The sequence below is a fragment of the Ornithodoros turicata genome, chromosome 4 (assembly GCF_037126465.1).
Source record: "Ornithodoros turicata isolate Travis chromosome 4, ASM3712646v1, whole genome shotgun sequence".
NCBI lineage: Eukaryota > Metazoa > Arthropoda > Arachnida > Ixodida > Argasidae > Ornithodoros > Ornithodoros turicata.
Genome location: NC_088204.1, coordinates 74,314,347 through 74,332,894, shown reverse-complemented (window position 1 = coordinate 74,332,894; position 18,548 = coordinate 74,314,347). Strand labels below are relative to the sequence as shown.

The following is an 18,548-nucleotide window of genomic DNA, read 5'->3' as shown; positions in this document are numbered from 1 at the left end:
GGTGCGCTCGCAAAAGACTCTGTTCGTGGTCGAGACGCACAAGTGTTTTGGCCACGAAAGCCGGTCTGAACGTTGTTGCACGGCAATGACCTCGCCGGTATTGTCAAGTAATTACCAAAGTAACAAAATAGGGATCATGTGCCACTTGCTCATGTTGCTGACAGAGGGTCTGTGGTACGACCAATGATTGCTTGGTTATTTCGTGGTACCTCAACATCCTCGAGCTGGGACTAATAAAGGCTATCGTGCGGTTAGATCGGTAATACTTCTCAGTGTTGTTTCGCGCTACCAATATCAGCTTCAGCACGGGGTGTGCTGAGATTTCAGTGCACGTTAAGAAACGCTATAAAAGGGCCAAAGGTAACTCACGAACCGACCTCTGTGGAGTCGCACAAGGTCATTATTATCATTGTCGGCAGAGTCGTCGTCACAATAATAATAGCAATCTCTCCACATACCACCTTTGTCCCAATAATTCCGCTTAATACCGCGACTTTGGTAATTGTTAAGCGATTCCGTCTACTATGCGGGAGCACCTCGACAGACGAAGAGCCGCCAGTTTTAATGACGTTAGTGCGCGCGATCTTCATTAGGCGGCAGGACGCGGCGTAGAAAGCGACATTACGTGTCAGTGGCGCCGTAGCGTCAGTTACGCCGTGATTAAAATGGATTTGCAATGGACCATTTTCCTCAGAATGCACAGCGCATGCGCCGCTCTTGTGGCATCTGAACGCTCAAGCACGAAACGCACGTTTTCCCAGCGTGAAAACGTCGCACGCACGCCATGGCCTTGCACACGCGGCGAAGAAACGCCCGCGAGACGACCACCCGAAACGCATGGGACGCGTACAGAGCGAGTGACGCGCGTTAGTGTTGCTATATTCGTCGATCACAAATGTCTGTTAGAATGTGCCGACGCTCTTCTTTCCTACGGTTTCTGCGTCCATTCATTCCAGATATGACTGAAACATGTAAGTAAATTTAGTGTGGTAAATAATGTCCCAAAAACTTATGCGAGCTACGCATACACAACCTTGTCTCCCGCACGGCGGCCACCGTTCTGTCCACTCCTTGGAATGCGCGCCCAGACGCGCGCGAATATCTGCAGCCGACTGATTCCGGCGTACACCCTCCGCGCGCGTTGAAAAACTTGTTTTTCCGATGTCAGACTCACGCCAAGCGCGCGCGTGTCCTGAAAACGTCGAAAAAACGCTCCTTGCGTTTCGGCCTTAACGCTATTACTGCTACTACCACTTTCGCGTTTCTGGAGTCCTTCCGCATATGAGAGATGCTACGCTTCCTGGGTTTTTGCCCCCAAAATGTAGGGAAATGACTCAAGAACGATACCGAACAACTTTAATGCAAAATGGCTGCTCAATGCTCCAAAAATGCAAGCGTCTCCAGTACTGTGGGTCGAAGATTTCCGGCGCACTTCAAAAGAACCGCAGGTGGTCCAAATTATCCGCTGCCTCCTCTTATGTGGAGTCTTCTTCTTCTTCTTCAAAATAGTGGCGCATAGCATGGAGTGGCACGGCGGGCTCCAGTGTCATGTTGCATATATCAAATCGGCACTCAAACTTCGTACACAGAAGCACCAGAAACCGCGCTCGAAATCTAAACGGGATACTCAAAAAGCTAACAGATACAGGACGCTGGAACGAAAGCACGCGAAAGACACAAAAAAGAAACCACGGCGCCTACTGACGTGCATTTGTTTTCAGCCAGTAGCAGACGACATTCGAGAGGGCGCCACATCTCAGGAAAAAGGGTTCATTGGAGCAGCGAGTGAATATCAAATTATGTGTGAAGCTGGTAACTAAAACTGAGGTGTAGCGTGTGATCGGGACTCTTTCACAAATTAGTGAAAGCGTTTGAAAAGTCAATATTGCTTACAAGTGAGAGAAGGACATATATACTAAATCTAAAACTATAAGAGTTATAAAATTGTGGGGCCTAGAACCTTTTTTACATGCATTTGAACAACACCATCTGAAGCACTTCTAGCGCAGGAGAAACAGGGCGACGCTAAACCTAACGGATTCGGAGGTTGCCATTTTGCAAAAGGTAGGGTCGTTGGGCTGGGTTAGGTAAGCGCACATTAGATTTCGTCAGGTTGCATTTGACAATCTCTATAGATCTGTTTCTGTGGGTCAGGTGGTGCGAGAGAGCAGCAAGGACAGCGCCCCAAAATATGCAACGTGCGGTAGTTAGCAGACAACGGCGGCACGTTCAAGTACATGGTCTCGAGTTGTTCGCAGTTGGCAAGATGCACCGCTTTTTCTGTGGATTTCCTACAGGTTTTGTAGCTTTTCTTGGCGCCATCCCGCTTGAAACACCACGCAAAACCCGAAATGAAATTACTTACCGTTGGATCCGTGGCCGCTTGGGCCCGAAATGGCGCTGGGCAAACTTTGCTGCAACAGCCCTATAACCTTCCAGTTCACATCTCGCAAAGTTCTCGCATAGCAGAGTTATCGTCTTTTTGGACGTTTTTTTTTTTGCTTCTTCTTTCTTTACTGGCCCTAGAGTAGCTTGTCCCGCAGTGAGCGGGCTCACATCTCCATTTTTTACTCCCATCATCATCATTACCATCATCACATCTCGGCCCTAAGACGAATGATTAAAAAGTTCGCTAATTAATTTCGCCTAATTAATTTAATCAGCCAAGAGGGAAAAAATGCAAGCGATTAGAACACGTGACTCGTCACAATATTCTGCAGTGTTCATTCCCTTATGACGCACTGTTTTTTTTAGACCCCGGTGCACGTTAGCTTGGACATCGTGTATATTGCATGGAATAGAGTCTCTAAAATACAAAGATCGAATGAAACTTACTCATATCATTGGACAACAGGTATAGTAATTATCCGAGTTGGACGATTATTTTCGTTTCCGTTTCTGGCAATAGAGGACCGTGGTATGCGTTATCGTTGGCATCTCTAATTTCGGTAATATACCGTTTCTGATCACGCTACCATTTAGGTATCGTTCCTTGATTAAACCCAATCGCTACTGAATATGCGCGTAGCGCCACCAAGCGTGCAATGTGTGAACCTGTCAGGGAACATTGGATTCAATGCTGTTTGAAAAGTTGACACGCTACACGATGGGCGGCGCTTCGCGCATGTTCACATGTGAGCCGTTTATTAGAAGAGTTTGGCCATTGGGAGGAGCCTGTCTCAAAGCGCGTCATTTCACGTCACACGATGGACGGCGCCAAGGTCAGTGGCACCATTTTGGATCAGAGCTACCGCCTTGAAATCTTCCATTCGGCCATTTTGGAGAGGGGGTACAGCGTTCAAATCTTCCCATGCCGCCGGGAGTCGCCTTTCATTCTGACCATGTGGGCGGAGCTATGACGTCTCTCACGTCACGGCGGCTCCCCATCTCCCGGCGGCAAAAGATCAGAGAATGGCCAAACTCTTCCCATAAAGGGCTTTCGTTCACATGGCGGCGCTACGCAGTTGTACCCGTTTCCTGTTGGTTAATCGGTTGATGGCGTGTTATTACCAGGGAAAGGTAACGGAATCTTTTTCGCTTCCGTTACCACCTCCGGTTACTGGCCCTTATTTGTTTCTGTTTCAGTTTCGGTTACCACCATTCTTGCTTTCGTTTCCGTTACGTTTCGGTTTTCGGTACCGTCCCACATCCAGCTTTTTGTTTTCCTTCTTTTTTTTTTTAAAGAGCATTGAGACCGTGACAAAACTTAATCCCTCTACGTTCTGAAGCCTATTTTGAGGACTCCAGGGATACATGCACACAAGACACAACGTTTATTCAAAATACACATATAGGTTTCGTGATTTCTGTGAACGGCTAATATGAACATGGTTTCCAGGAACGTTACTCACGCTTGCAACTTCCAAGTCACCATAAGCGTATAAGAACTATGCTTCTTCTATTTACTGTATACCACTTACTTATATGCTCCAGTTTGATAGTTCATTTTAGTTTTAGTTCAGTTAATTTTAGTTTGCTTCATTGAGGTTTATTTCATAAATTTATCTACATGATGTGGTAAATAACTGCAATAATCCCGGTCCTGCGGTACTCGTATTATTACCGTAAATTATTGCCGTTTCCGTTTCTGTTTCAGGTATTCTAACTGTGCGATATCCGTTTCTGTTTCTGTTACCATTACCTGCTACATTTCCGGTATAATACCCGTTTCCGTTTCTGTTACCTTTCCCTGGTTATTACCGAGCGATCTACTTGCGTGTGTTGCTCACGGGGATGGTGCGTCCCAGGCAGACTTCACAGCGAACTGTGCTGACATTTGCTTAAAACCGTCTCAGTGAGACACCCATATAGAACAGCCGGTGCCGGTTTCGAACACGGGTCATCTAACAGTTTCGGCGTAGAAGGCTGAGGTTAAAAACAATTGGATGTTAGGTAAAAGGAATGACGAAAGGGACGATGATGTCGATGGTGTTCCCGTTGCCGACCTTTAAATGGGAAATTATTCCTTTAACGCACGTTTGAAGACTCGGTGAGATCGCGTCGCGTCAGTTGGAGGGAGAGGGACACCGAAGAGAGGCCCTCTCCCTCTCATACGTAGCGCCCTTTCGTTGGATAAGAAACCGGAGTGCGCGACCGCTCAGTGTCGCCCATGTCGGACGCCGAGAGGTTACAGCGTAGACGGTGTGCTGGGGATTATTCGCGCAAGTAAACAGCTTACAGGTGTGCCGCCATTGCAGATGGAGATGGATGCATGGAATGGATGCATTGGAGATGCAGACGTGGTGGCCGAAAATGAGGAACGTACGTGCCGCCATTGAGTGATTTATCCACCCCCACATCCCCCAATATTTGATCTCCCTGCGCACATTGGAACACCCCATGCCTTCCTTTCCAGTGCACCTCCTGCGGGGAGGGGGTCTTTGGTGTTTCAGCCTTACACATGTCGACTGTGATGCATAAAGCTCTTAAGACGTAAGTGTAATAATGACCCACCCTTCAATTTCATTTCAACATTCCGCGTGTTCGATGATGATTGATTGAAAGAAAGAAAAAAAATGGGGATTGTAGCCCTCATCACGAGGGCCGGCTACCCCAGATCACCTAAGGGAAGGAATTCCAGACACATCCACCATCACCCACTGGAGATGTCGCGAAGCGGCGACGAACGCCACAGACAGGTCATAGCCCATCTAACAGCTTGGTGTCCCTTAAAAACTGTGTAACGGCTCGCAAAGCTGGCAGTTCAGTGCTCATTGGCCATGGGCCGAGCACCTTCTGCACTCCGAAGGGTCGATTGTCAACCCGGCCTAACGCGGCTACAAGTCTGTCACGACACTCAGAGTATCTTGGGCACGTAACTATAATATGTTCGACGTCTTCGATTGAGCCACAGACTGGACAATTAGGAGAGTCCGCCTTCCCAAGCCTGTACAGGAGTCTTGCACTGTATGGTACATTGAGCCGGAGCCTGTGAAACAATGACGTAATCTGCCGTGGCATGGATGTTGGGAGGACGAGAGCTAGTTCGGGGTCAACCCGGTGCAGAAGGGAAGATCCAGCCTCGCCACAAAACCATTGATCTTTTGACAGCTTATGGCTCAGAGACTTTAAGGCACTCTTGGCGTCTACCTTCGTGAAGTAAACACTGCGGAATGTACTATTTCCATGTGCTTTCCCGGCGTTGTGATCGGCCGCATCATGTCCGGTGATCCCACAGTGGCCAGGTATCCACCGGAAAATCACGTCATGGCCAGCGATCACTGCTTTTTGGTGGGCTACTAGTATGTCATTCAGTATCCGCGTGTTCGAGATTCTGGATAACCCGCTGCCGCCATTGCTCTCATCCAGATGTTCAGAAATGCAAACAAAGAGTACAGTGACTTTAAGAGCAAGTGAACGCGTTTGCAGGCGACACCAGTTTTTCTGCACGAGGCCCATGGTCGGGTTTGCCGTTGCGCCGCACGCAAATCATGCATGGTCACAGCGCAGCCGCAGTCCTTCGTCTGCTGCAATGCTATCTCGTTTCGTATTGGATGCCGTTTATTGGTGACTCCTTTGCGATCGCAAACAAACCAGTAACCACTCAGTCAGGGAGACCCCAAGGAAGTTTCAACCGAACACAATCCACAGAAGGACGTCACAAGACAGTTCATTTCGCACCTGGAAAATAATGTCTCTGTTTATTTACACCGACAGCAGAGCCACGAAATTCCTTCAAAACACTACGCGAACGAGTGGCACAGTCTGGCTCCTTGTATTTCTTTTAAACTACGCACTGGGTGGTGCCTCAGGCTGCAAGGGAACAGCCACGTGTTATCACAGACACTTTTTTTTTCACTCTCAAAACAGCAAGAATACAACACAGCATTTGGCACTAAATGAACAAATTCTGCTTGCAGTAAATGTAACAGCATCAAAAACATTCAGACAATATTATGACTGGTGTGTGTGGGAGGGGCCAACAAGTACACTTCGTTTCAGTGAATCATCCCTGGGACAGACGGAGGAACGATCGCCGCCATTTTGTTCCCAAACCACCCAACGCTACGAGTGTCTGAATAGTAGCTCCCTCTGTGCACACAGAGGCAGCTGGAATTCGAACACCCTACGCATCGTCGCTTAGGAGCTACATCTGTCCGGCACAACCTGAGCGTCCGCTTCAGACGCTGATTCCTCTATGCGCCAATCCGCGCTCTGCACGACAGATGGCGACGCTGGTGACACTGAATAGAAATAGCGTGGATCGCACTCCTTCTCCAGTACTCAGCAACTGCAGCCCAAACGGGAACCTTACTGAGTACTCATTTGGTGGATCCCTTAATGAAGGTAAAGGACTAAAGCTCGTAATGACCATAGTCAGCGTGTCTATAACACCAAGGCGTACGGCCTTGATGGAGTGTGTTTTGTGTTGTGTTGCATATAGCGAGTTCTAGAGGTCAGATTTCAGAAGATGATGTGTGAGGGGTATGCGGTCCAGGCGTACGTCATGAGTTGTCAACTGGGGTTCAATTTTGCGGAGAAAAATTCCTATACACGATGCTGAGTGCACGTATTGTCTTCTCACTTCTGATGGCAGGTATACAGATTTCAAGGGCCTGTAAATGGGTTTTTATTTATTGAGGAGCTCCTTTGGTGAACTCGACTCAGAACCTCCGCCATTTCAATACAAGTGGTATTCCACTTTATAAAAATTACCTCTTTAGTGGTATCAAATGTACAGGGTGCTCATATTCGATTTTCGAGACTATGATTGAAACTGTAGTAGCCAAGCGTCCAGGAGCTAATCTGAATATTTTCGAAACCTCAACCAGTAAAGTATCCAATTGAGTAGCACAGATCGATAACAGGGGGCGCATGGCCTATCCACATCACAAGGACTACTGCTTATATCTGAACGCTTTGCTTTGTAACTGTGTGTGAACTGGCTATTTTGAAAATGAGCCACCCCCATAGAGGTGATATCCCCTCAAGTGTATTGAACCATGAAAAACTAGCAAATAGTCGGCCCTGTGTACTGAAACGATTTCGACGTCCTCTGTACAAGAACACTTTCCTGGCAAGATCATTGTTTACAGAAGAAACACTTTTGTAAAGCTTTAGATTTATAACATCTGCTTACAGTACTTCAAATATCGATGTTATCCATGATAGAAAGGTGAAGTTACATGTATTATACATAATAAGAGATGCTCTCCCTGACAATTAAGTAAGTTTCACTCCATGTTTTGCCACTGTGTACTAATGCTTACATGCTTGGAGTAACATGTGTGAACGTGCAAAAGTGCAAACGGCATGGAGGTGCATTGCATGTGCACTTTGACTGGTGAGGTTCATATAAAAGTACTTGCCGGGAAACACGATTCCAACATTAGGCAAAAGGAGCAGCTATGACAGGCAGTACAACACCTGTACACCTGAGTTTGATATGACACTATATCGTTCACCACTTCATACCCTCCAAGCAGAGTTTACAGCATAATTTCCCGTCCCCAATTATCGGTACCTCGGTAATTCGAATCAACGTGTCACAAAATCTTTCGTTCATGTTATGATTTCTTAGAAATTATTCAAAAGATAACCATGAATCAATCTAAGAACTTGCAAGATCATGGAATAATTTAGATATCATCGATTATTTCAACATCGCTTTTAACACTTTACACTGATCAGGCACAATTAGAAACAAATATGAATTTTCCTTCTCACCTATCATGTAATAAGTTCGAATTGACGAGGTTCCACAGCAACAAAACCTGGCACTGTGAATAGCACTGCCACTGGCAAATACCATGCAGAAACTGTCTTAAATGTCTGTCATGCACACACTGGGACAGATATGGGAGAACGCCCACTCGCATTTTTCTTTATATATATAGAACAGCCAGAGGCTTTCCTATGCAACGCATCACGTACTAGCGGTGCCCCGCACCCTCAGTGTCAGTCTTGTCGTCACAACGAGAAATTGTAAATTTTTTTTTGCAACATTTGATGCTTACAAAGCAAAAAAGGCTCATGCAAGTACGTGTGCCTAAATGTGTGCACAGACTGTTCTTGCTCTTCCATGCCCTTGAAATGTTCTCAAGGTTCTCAACACCTGGAAGGGTCGAAGATTTAATTCACTGAAGGGAAGTGGTAGTACTTATAGAGTAAGCAAGTCTTCCCTTGCAAGTACATCAGGTCACTTTGTATTACATATATACTTACCTAATGCTTATTACTCAAGTGTTAGCTGCACTTGTTACCACCAGAATAGTTGTTTCGACATCAGTGTGCCAGAACAGCTGTCCAGGTGGTCCTGTAACGTTGTTGTACTACACTTCTAGTACAGTGCAGCTAATGAGCTCCAGCTTAGATCTTTTCGAATATGCTTTCCTAAGTGCTGAACAAAGTAGAAATGTGTTTCTTGTGTATACGCATTGCTGGTAGTTGCGTGCTTGAACTCACAAATCTATGTGCTCACTTTCATGCAGTGCACTAATGAAACATAGGGGCAGATATTTGAAATTTTTTTTAGGGGTGCATTGCGGGTTTCGTCGAAGGAAGTTATGCGGGAAGGAACGACGATGGTGAAAGGATGCTGGAATGGTGGCCAATTAGGAAAGATCTGGGTCTCAGTTTATTCCGTAAATCTAACGTTGCACGTTCTCCTCAGGATCTGCCCGCTGTGCAAGATTTTGAACACTAAGGTTGTTTTACAAAAATGAAGAACTGCGAATTCCTTTAATGTAGATGACGGGTAGCACTGCTGGAAAGTTGCTTGTCAATACATTTTAGTCAGCACACAATTTTGAGCACGTCTCTACAAACTGACCGAGTTTCTGTGCCAAAGACAGCAACTCTGTGCATTCTTGACTGCTGTGTGTTCATGCAATGCATAGTTGAACCTTGAAGACATGGTCTCACATGATACTACTTTCTTGGCGTTTTTGGTGTCCTATCAGACGTGCTTGGTTTACACTTCGTTAGTATGACATTACCTCGCTATGTACAACAATCGAGCCCATCAAGGTTCAACTGTATTTAGCGAACGAAGCCGAGGATCAGATGCTGTGATAATGCCGTGACTGTCTCATTTGTTTCTATGCGTAATTTGTACTATTGTAATTGGCACATGCCACAAACGACACCCCAAGCGCAGAAGGTATACCACATTGCACTTGTCTCTTCTGCCAAACCCATCAGTGAAAAAGACTGCTGGTGCAACCCACAGTTCAGCTGCTGCATTACCAAAGGAGTGCCCTTACGGAATGTGATGCCACCACTCGGAAAAGTAACCACCGTACTCTACACACACACACACACACACACCCTCGCGCTCTCGCACGCACTCAGCTGAACGACGCACGCTTATGTCACACCACACTCTCACTGTTTTCTTCATCGTAAATAAACCTGGGGTCACAACACCCTTCGTCGTTCATCATGGACGAGCCACGATTTCCATTCTGACTGGTGTCGTCTGGTAGGCCTTTTTTCCACAAACCAGGAAATACTTTCTTCAGCCGCGGAGGTTTCGTGCTGATCTCATCGCAGGAGCGCCACCGTTTTGTCCCGTCATCCGGAGCTGATAACAGAGAGTTTCCGTTGCAGTTCGGACTTCCATCCAAGTTTATCAGCAAGGGCTGGGCGCTTTCGTCGAGGCTTTTCAGCCCGTTCTTGCCGCGGTCCAGCCACTGTCTCGAGGCGCTCCGGCTTGCGGAGATATCAGTGTCCGAACAGCCGCAGTCGGACGGCTGTCTTTCATTATGTCGTAGGCTGTCAGGAGGAACTTGAAGCATGCCGCCATCGAGATCTACAGTGCTGCTTGCCCTAGAACTGAGGTATTCTTCGATGGACTGTGGTGAGTGGCAGGTGAAGGAAGGATTTCGCGAGGGGCTTTTAGCCCGCTTGGACCTCAGTCCGGGACTTTCCTGACGTAATCTGTGTATGGCTTGAATGCCTCCGACGACGGATCCATTCATGAGGCCGAGACCACTGCAGTCCAGGTCGGATTCCGGCAGCTTTGGGATGAGCGATCCACGCCGAGGAAGAGCTTCTGACTTGGGACTGCGGTGCTGTGGGCCGTTGGGGTCCCCGAAGAGAGGCTGGGGTGGAGGCTGAGTTGGACGGCGCCTCGGTTGCGGGCCAGTAGTGTGGCCCAAGAGCCAATAGGTGCGTAGTTCGCCTTTACCCTGGAAAGGGAAGCGTGTGTTACTGAAGGAAGCCGTCGATAAACAAGCCCGGTGTAGTTCGCAGCACTTTGTAGACATGAGCAACCGTGGGTGCATTCTGAACCGCAGTATCTACAGGAAGTGTGTACATGAGGCACCAATTGCGGATATGAATCCGCAATATAGATCGCAGTTCATAACAGATGATAGCCCTGTTAATTCCTTGTTTCATCTTTTACTGGATACACAGAAACACCGAAAGCCAGGGAAGTGTAAGCACAGATGTATCTAGAGAGCATTTGCCAATGCATGTAAGGTGATGGTACCCAGTTCGGTGACCACACTGCCTTCCGCAAGGGTCATCAAGCAGTACAATGAAGCCTGCTCAGAATTTACCGCGCAACAGAAACACACATCATCAGACAACACATGAACCTTCAAACCAGTATTCGCTTGCTCCCATAATGAGGCCTATGCTCTTTCTCATTCATTAAAACATACATATACTGTAGAACCTTTGGGTCCGGTTTGAGCCTCTCTGTCGACAACAGAGATTTGTAGGACACTCTTCTCTGCATATTGCTCTGTCATAACGCAAGTAATGTTACCTTCATTTTGATCAGACCACGATCTGCGATTTCGTAGCCGCCTATTTTCTCGAGCAAGTCTCTGCACTGGCTGCTGATATGGATTTTCAATGCTGAAAAAAAAATTAAACAGTTATTCTTTGGGCAAAAGCATCACAACTGTTTGACGTAGCTCGATTTCTCTGCACCAACAAGTGCATACAAAGGACGCTAAAATCCCATTGTGTATCCATTGGTGGATCCGACGGAAATGCGTTAGCATTAAAGCGGCAATAAAGAGGTATACGAGAACCACTTTTTTTTAAATGCTTTGTGATACGTTGCCGATGGTGACGTATTTTGACGTCGCGCATCATCACCCACTTAGAATGCGGTGCGCTTATGCATTAATTTTGTTGTAATATCGAGAAGTCAGGTCAATTCTAAACATATTCCCGCTTGTCAAATTCAAGATAGCCAGTTCAAACCATACCAGGAACCCTCAATATTCTATTTCACGTGCGCACTATGCTTTGAGTGCTGTATTGCTCCGCCAGGTCACCGCGATGTTCCCGCGACTGGTTTCCTCGCGAGCTGCAGCTTGTCTCAGTGGGGTCCGTCATTGGCTAGGAGAGCAAAATCTCCCCCACCTCCAGCGCTTAGAATTCGGTGTCGCTATACGTTGGAACATGGTGACGTGACTCGGTTCCAAGGATAAGGAGAGACTCACGTGGATTATGCTCTTTTAATGACATTGTTTCGTGTTAAAGACGCTCGCTAGAAGCAAAAGAATTTCGTATTTGGGTATCGTGAGCTACTTTCTTTCATTGAGCATAATAATTGGAGAATGTTCATCGACCTGTTTTGTGCCCCTTTAAAACTTGAAAACCCCATTGGGACTCCCCTTCACAACGCTACACATCCCTTCAACGACCGCTCACAAACGTTACACAACCCTTCACACGACCCTACACAACTCTAACACAAGACAGCATCCACAGCCGAACGTGCCTTTCGGGCTTCCTCCAACTCAGCTTGGCGGCGCCGTCTCGGAGGCTCTGCCTCTTTCGCCGGTGCTCCTACGCACAGCTTTCATAACCCATGGCGCGACCACGCTGACACGTCTGAACGTGTGGCCACCACAGCTGCACTGCCCGGTCCGCAGCATCGCGCGTTCTCCACGCGCCCTCTCCTTCCTTCTCCACCCACCGCGCATGCGCGCCGCGCCGTGGCTACAGAGAGACCACGCCGCAATTCTTGCGTACCGAGGACTCTAATGCTAACGCATTAATAAAACACGGTCATCTGGAGGATATCGCGCCACCGCATATGCTAGTAGTATACAACCTTCTCCATTGGACTCCATTCGAGACGCTGTGTTCACTGTGTCCCCAAAAAGACAGTACCGGGGCATCGTAAGACCAACCACTCCGGCAACAACGGGACCTAAATGTTAAGAAACGTTGAGTTTGAAGAAGCAGATCCTTCACAGCAAGAACCTGTGACAACTATACAAAGATGCTGACCTGTGTGAATTCCAATACGCAGCCTTAACGTCGCCTCGGGTCGGTGTCTTATTCGGAAATTTCGAACAGCATCCAGAAGTTCCAGTGCCATAGACGCGATCTCTTTGGCATGTGAATCTCCGTTTCGAATGGGAAGTCCACTTACAACCATGTAAGCATCACCAATGGTCTCTACTTTATAGACGTCGTAGCGCTGAATAATGGAGTCGAAGCAGGTGTACAGGTCGTTCAGGAAGTTCACCACCTGCGACGTACAAGAGATAGAACATGAACAGAATAAGTAGAATCTGCGTGTCCGTAGCGTCTAAAAATATGCACAGACGGTTACCTGTTTACAATCAAATATGTTACCGACATGTTTGTGTAATATTGTTACGAAGACGACGGTGTCAGCAGCGGCGAGCGCCATGTCACGCACGGTCATTCTCATTCCATCCATTAAATCATTGCTATCACGACGCTGTGCTGCCCGTATCATTTGGTGGAGGTCCGGGCTATCCTTCTTCGAAAGCGCTGTCGTCGTGGCCATCGACGCCCCAGCCCCGACCCTATGAATAGACGACGACGACGTTCCGGACACGAGAATGACGAAGCCCCGAAGATGCCCCAGCCCCGAAGACGCCCAACGACGCCCACGACGGCAGCGCCCAGTGAGGGATACTCTCGGCACCGACCCCGTGGAGGCAGCACAGCGTCAATTCACAAGCGCCCCATCATCGGCCACCTGTCCACCCTTTGTACGTCACCGAATTGGGACACATCTCCATCATCCGCCCAACCGTTGCCTTGCTCATCGTCGACTACATCACCTGTTGTGCCCCCCGCAGCATCGCATTCTCCATCTGTCGTGTCCCGGAGGTCACGCCTCGGGGAGGGGGGGCAATGTTACGACGACGACGACGGTGTCAGCAGCGGCGGGCGCATGTCACGCACGGTCATTGGGCGCGTTAAGCAGACTCCCGAGCGCCATATCCCGGGTTCTTAGGGGAACGTACCCTTCGTGTCTGCACTTAATGGTGTTTGTGAGACTATCCGGAAGCCGAGCGCCAGAGCCGCTGAGCGCGCGCCACCTATTGAGCTTTCTTCTGTCGTCTGCTTTTAAGTAAACATAGCAGTACACCACAGCAGTCCTCTATAATATTATAACTATTTACCGCCGACACCCGATGATTCCGGAAACACAAAGAGCATGGGCAGTTGCAACGGCTGCTTCATTTCGAAAGGCAGTACACCGGAACATGCGTCACGCTCCGGAACTGGCCCAGCTCTTCCCCAGCGTTCCCTAGCTCCCCAGCACCGAAGAAGGGGTGCGCAGGGTGCACCCGGGAACGTGCACCGGAAGTCACTTTGGAGGTGTTAAGTGATCCCATGAAAGAGGGAATGTTCCCGGAGCACGAACCTAACGCGCCCATTCTCATTCCATCAATTAAATCATTGTTATCACAACGCTGTACTGCCCGTATCAATATCATCAACAATCAGTGAAGAAACCAAAAACAAAGTGCAGCTCTTAAGCTATGCCACAACTGCGGAAGTCTAGGAAAATCTACATCGCACGTGGCACAAGGTCCCAGCTTTAATAAAGCTGTAGTGCTAGCATCGATGACCGGAAGACAGAGAAGTGTTGACCTTTGGGCTTCTTGATAACCCATAAGTAGCTGCGAAGCGCTTACCCAAGAGAGGAAGGAGCACACGAGGGACTCCCTCGTCTGCCTGCCCATCCTTGTCTCTTCGCTAAGTGCTTCGCAGATACTCACGGACATCTTAGGGTTCGTTCAACACGCACTGCTAGTGACCCTGTGGGCGTTGTGCTGGCGGGCGTTTTGATGCTTAAGTATTGCACTCATCTTTCTGCATTCCCGTGGTCCCAAGTATATTTGAGAATGAAACACATATTTCCCTCAACCCATAAAACGTTAACAGGGGATCTGATTTGCACACGTCTGGGAACTTATTCCCAGGATGCGTTGTATGCTTGCACTGCGCAATGTGTATTTATTTATTTATTTGCACATACTGCAGCGTTTAAGAGAGGTATAGCAGGAGCAGGCGGACTTCATCCACAAAATCATCGACAGGAAGTTCTCTCGTGGAACTAGGAACAGCGTTCCATTAGCGATCGAGCGTGAAACAAAAAACGAAATGAAAAAAAAAAAAGAGAGCTATGTTTGAAAGTTCGAGGGGCGTTCAAGTCAAACCGGGACTTTCTGTCTCCGGAGTGTACAAATAGCTCCCGCTACTTCTTTTTCATCATTTTCACACGCGACAGGCCTCCGCGTTCACCACGTAGTGGCCCAAAGTGTGTGCGAAACAGAAGACACGTGCTAGACAACATGGCCGACAACCAGGTGAGCGCGCACATCGAACAGCGAATTGTCATGAAGTTTCTCGTGAATGAAGGCGTAAAGTCAACTGAAATTCACAGAATACTTCAGGCTCAGTATGGCCACGATACACTTAGCCGCAGCAAAGCGTTTGAGTGGTGCAAACGATTCCGAGACGGCTGTACATCAGTGCAGGACGATCCCGGCCGAGGCGGCTCAGAGCCCAGTGTCAGAGTTCCTGAGAACATCCAACTTGTGGAGCGCCTGATCCTCAAGGACCGACGGATAACATGTCTCGAACTGGCTCGAAAGACGGACCTTTCTGTGGGAACGTTGAACACTATCATTCATGAACACATCCAGTTTCGGAAAGCCGGGCCTCATCACCAAAGGAGGAGTCCTTCTACAGGACAATGCACGGCTGCATACCGCGAATCTCACGACACGCACCTTACAGGAACTTGGCTGGGAGTTGCCACATCCCCCTTACAGTCCAGACCTCGCCCCCAGCGATTTCCATCTCTTCGGGCCACTGAAGGCGTTCCTTGGGGGCCGCCACTTCAGCTGCGACGACGAGGTAAAGAATGCAGTCCGACCATGGCTGCTACGCGTCGGTAAGGATTTCTACGCTGCTCGCATCCAAGCCCTCGTGAAACGCTGGGACAAGTGCATTTGTGCCAGCTGGAGATTACGTTCAAAAATATAACTAATTTCTCGCCTGTAAGTTCAGTTTACTTTTGCGAAAAATGAAAAGTCCCGGTTTGACTTGAACGCCCCTCGTATTAATGCGCGAGAAAAGAGGTACAATATTCGCGGGATGCGCATTACGTAACAATGAGGGTTCTAATGTTAAGTGTTTACGAGATGTTAAGTGTTTATGACATGTGAATAGGTGTGTTGCTTGTAAGGTGTGGTGACAGTCTTTTTATTAAACAATATTAATACGTTTAATACTAAAGCGATATTCTGTTGTGACAAACGGAGACAATATTTTGCAAACTAAAAAAAAGCAGCTCTGAAAACAAGAAGTAAACTCACCTGTATAGGTTTGCTACTCGCCGACATTTCGGTGAAGCCGACAATGTCGCTGAAATAAATGGTGACGGAATCGAACGATTCCGGTACAACCATTTTCCTCCTCATGAGTTGGCTGGCAACGGATTTGGGAAGCATTCGATGCAGGAGAGCTTCCGTTTTCTTTTTCTCTTCTTGTAGAAGACACGTTCGCTCATTTACGAGGTCTTCCAGATTGTTGGCGTATTTCTCCATCATTGACATCATGTTGTCCATAATATTTGGTTTCCTGAGAAGCACAATATTGTCAAATTATTTACCGGAGCCGTGCAGGGCAACTCAACAAAGCAGGCCGTCAAGCTCGAACCAGTAATCGCAAGTGTTGTTCACTTCGAGCTCTCGATACAATGCTAGAGGATGTAAGGACAGCTTTAACCAATCATGAATAGAATGAATAGAATTTCGTCGCTCCCACGACGCAGCAGACCAGTGCCGGTGCAAGGTGCAAAACAACGTTCTGTTGTGAACTTTTTTGGTTCTTGTACCTTTTTCGTGATAGTTCGAAGTGCACAACACACTTCCGATTTGCTACCTGTACCACAACTGTAACATGTAACGCCCTCCTTTGGCCTTTGTATTAAAATAAATGAAATTAAACAAGCCGCGTAATATTTCAGCAGAGCACAGCTTAATTTACTGTCAGGCCAACGTGCTGTGGCGAGGGCTTCACACGCCTGGGAAAGAGAGGATACTCCCCAACATTGTGACGACGAAGCGAAACTGTCCACTGATTCGCTGTTGGAAATGCACGTGGCATGGACAGGGTGCACCGCTCTCACGCTAACAAAGGCGGTAACTGATGGCGCCTGTCCTTTCAATTGGTGATAACGTGTTTCGTTACACGGTGGCCTAAAGCTTGTGACGTACAAGCCACAGACGCATGAAGGTAGTAGAGTGTACTTTGTGCGCTTGCGGACCAACGTATCCGTGAACGCCGTATACGCGTTACGCTCTTATCCCTTATACGGAAACTTTATCAAGTACTCTAATGTTCAACCACAACGGAACAGAAGTTTCGTAACCCGGGTTGGATACCGAATGACAAAAAAGAAACCGCTACCCGCAACGCAGGAGATCCAGGTTCTACCTCTCCCAGAGTCGAAACAGAATTTTCAGTCATAAAGTTGTCCGATAATTTCTAGTCGGATGCTGCAAGATGTGGACACGTGCAGCGTGTGTCAATGCAATAATTGCACACGTGATGTACTTATTTTCTTTACTTCTGTAGAGTCAGAAGTGCTGTACTTGTGATGCTACTGCGCGGCGAAACGAAATAATAACTTTCGAAATTAGAATTTAAGATGATGAATGCGAATACAATTAAATAATTAAATTCACAATACGTTCTTTCCGGAGTGTTACACCATTAAGAACAACCGCTGCTCCCGCGATTATGGGCGACACACAGGACCAACAGTTTCCTTCCGCTGCCGTAAGGCCTGCGCCGTTCACAGCGTCGCCGGGACAACATGATTTTTCGAGTGTGTTCTCCACTGTATTGTACGATGTAAAGGTGCGTCATCACTATGCCGATCGACTCTCCCCCCTGTACTTTGTCTATCGCTCATTATGGCGATCGGCACAGCAAGGACGCACCTTTAGAAACAACTGCAAACATAGCGGAACTGACAGAATACAAAAGGCAATCCTATCAGGAGACAAAACGCATCGTAGAGCTCTCGCTGCAACTGTCCTTGACATCCGTGACATCACTAAAACGTAAACGAAACAGACGCTCACATTCCCTGTCGCATTTGTTTCAGCCGCTCTCGAATATGGCCAAGCTCTGGACGCGCTTCGATCTTTTCAGCCCAACAGTCTCTCATGACATTCAGAACGTAGTCCTGGCATTCAAGGTCAGCTACAGGTGGTCGAAATGGCTCATCGGTTCCAGGGTCTTTTTTCACGCAGTCTATGATGGCTGCGAATATGTAAATACACACGGTATAAGAGAAAGTGACGACAAACACCCTTTATGAAGGACACCATATTCCTGGTCATGTTAACTTCGACAGACAACATGTACAGAGTGCATTGTGCACGTCGAGCAGGCGAAGTTGCAGAGGGGCAACAAGACATGACAGCCCTAGTGACTGTCTTGCTTTGACATTATGAAAAAAGAGGTTGTTTCAGTATCTTTAACCCTCATAAAGAGCCCCGTATACGCCTCAGGACGCCACAGTTATAGTTTATAAGGCAACAGAGTATTTCTGGCAATGGAAGAGGAGGTTGAGAGAATGACAACAGGGCTTACTGCATGGTTCCAGCTCGCAGGGGCCCCAGGGACCTTGTCGCCCAATGATCTCATGCAATATAATACCAAAGGCGTAGATATCATCCTTCTGGCTTCCACACTGATATGCAGAGGGAGACCTAAGGACTTCAGGAGACCTCCAGAGCAATCCTACACAAAGGGAAACAGTTTCAACACCTTTTCTACATTTCAAT

The 18,548-nt window shown here is 47.7% G+C and overlaps 1 protein-coding gene across 2 annotated transcripts in view; it reads right to left on the bottom strand.

Moving 5' to 3' along the window:
* Positions 1-6,112: 6,112 nt before the first annotated feature.
* The window catches only part of LOC135391868 (receptor-type guanylate cyclase Gyc76C-like), a 246,525-nt gene continuing 234,089 nt past the window's right edge, over positions 6,113-18,548 (bottom strand). For both annotated transcript variants that reach the window (XM_064622380.1, XM_064622381.1), the window contains 7 exons: positions 18,355-18,504; positions 17,841-18,021; positions 16,065-16,329; positions 12,703-12,946; positions 12,524-12,622; positions 11,219-11,310; positions 6,113-10,631 (listed from right to left, as the gene is read on the bottom strand). In XM_064622380.1, coding sequence (XP_064478450.1) covers positions 9,813-10,631; positions 11,219-11,310; positions 12,524-12,622; positions 12,703-12,946; positions 16,065-16,329; positions 17,841-18,021; positions 18,355-18,504 — 1,850 coding nt within the window. In that variant the 3' untranslated portion in view covers positions 6,113-9,812. The remainder of the gene's footprint in view (positions 10,632-11,218; positions 11,311-12,523; positions 12,623-12,702; positions 12,947-16,064; positions 16,330-17,840; positions 18,022-18,354; positions 18,505-18,548) is intronic.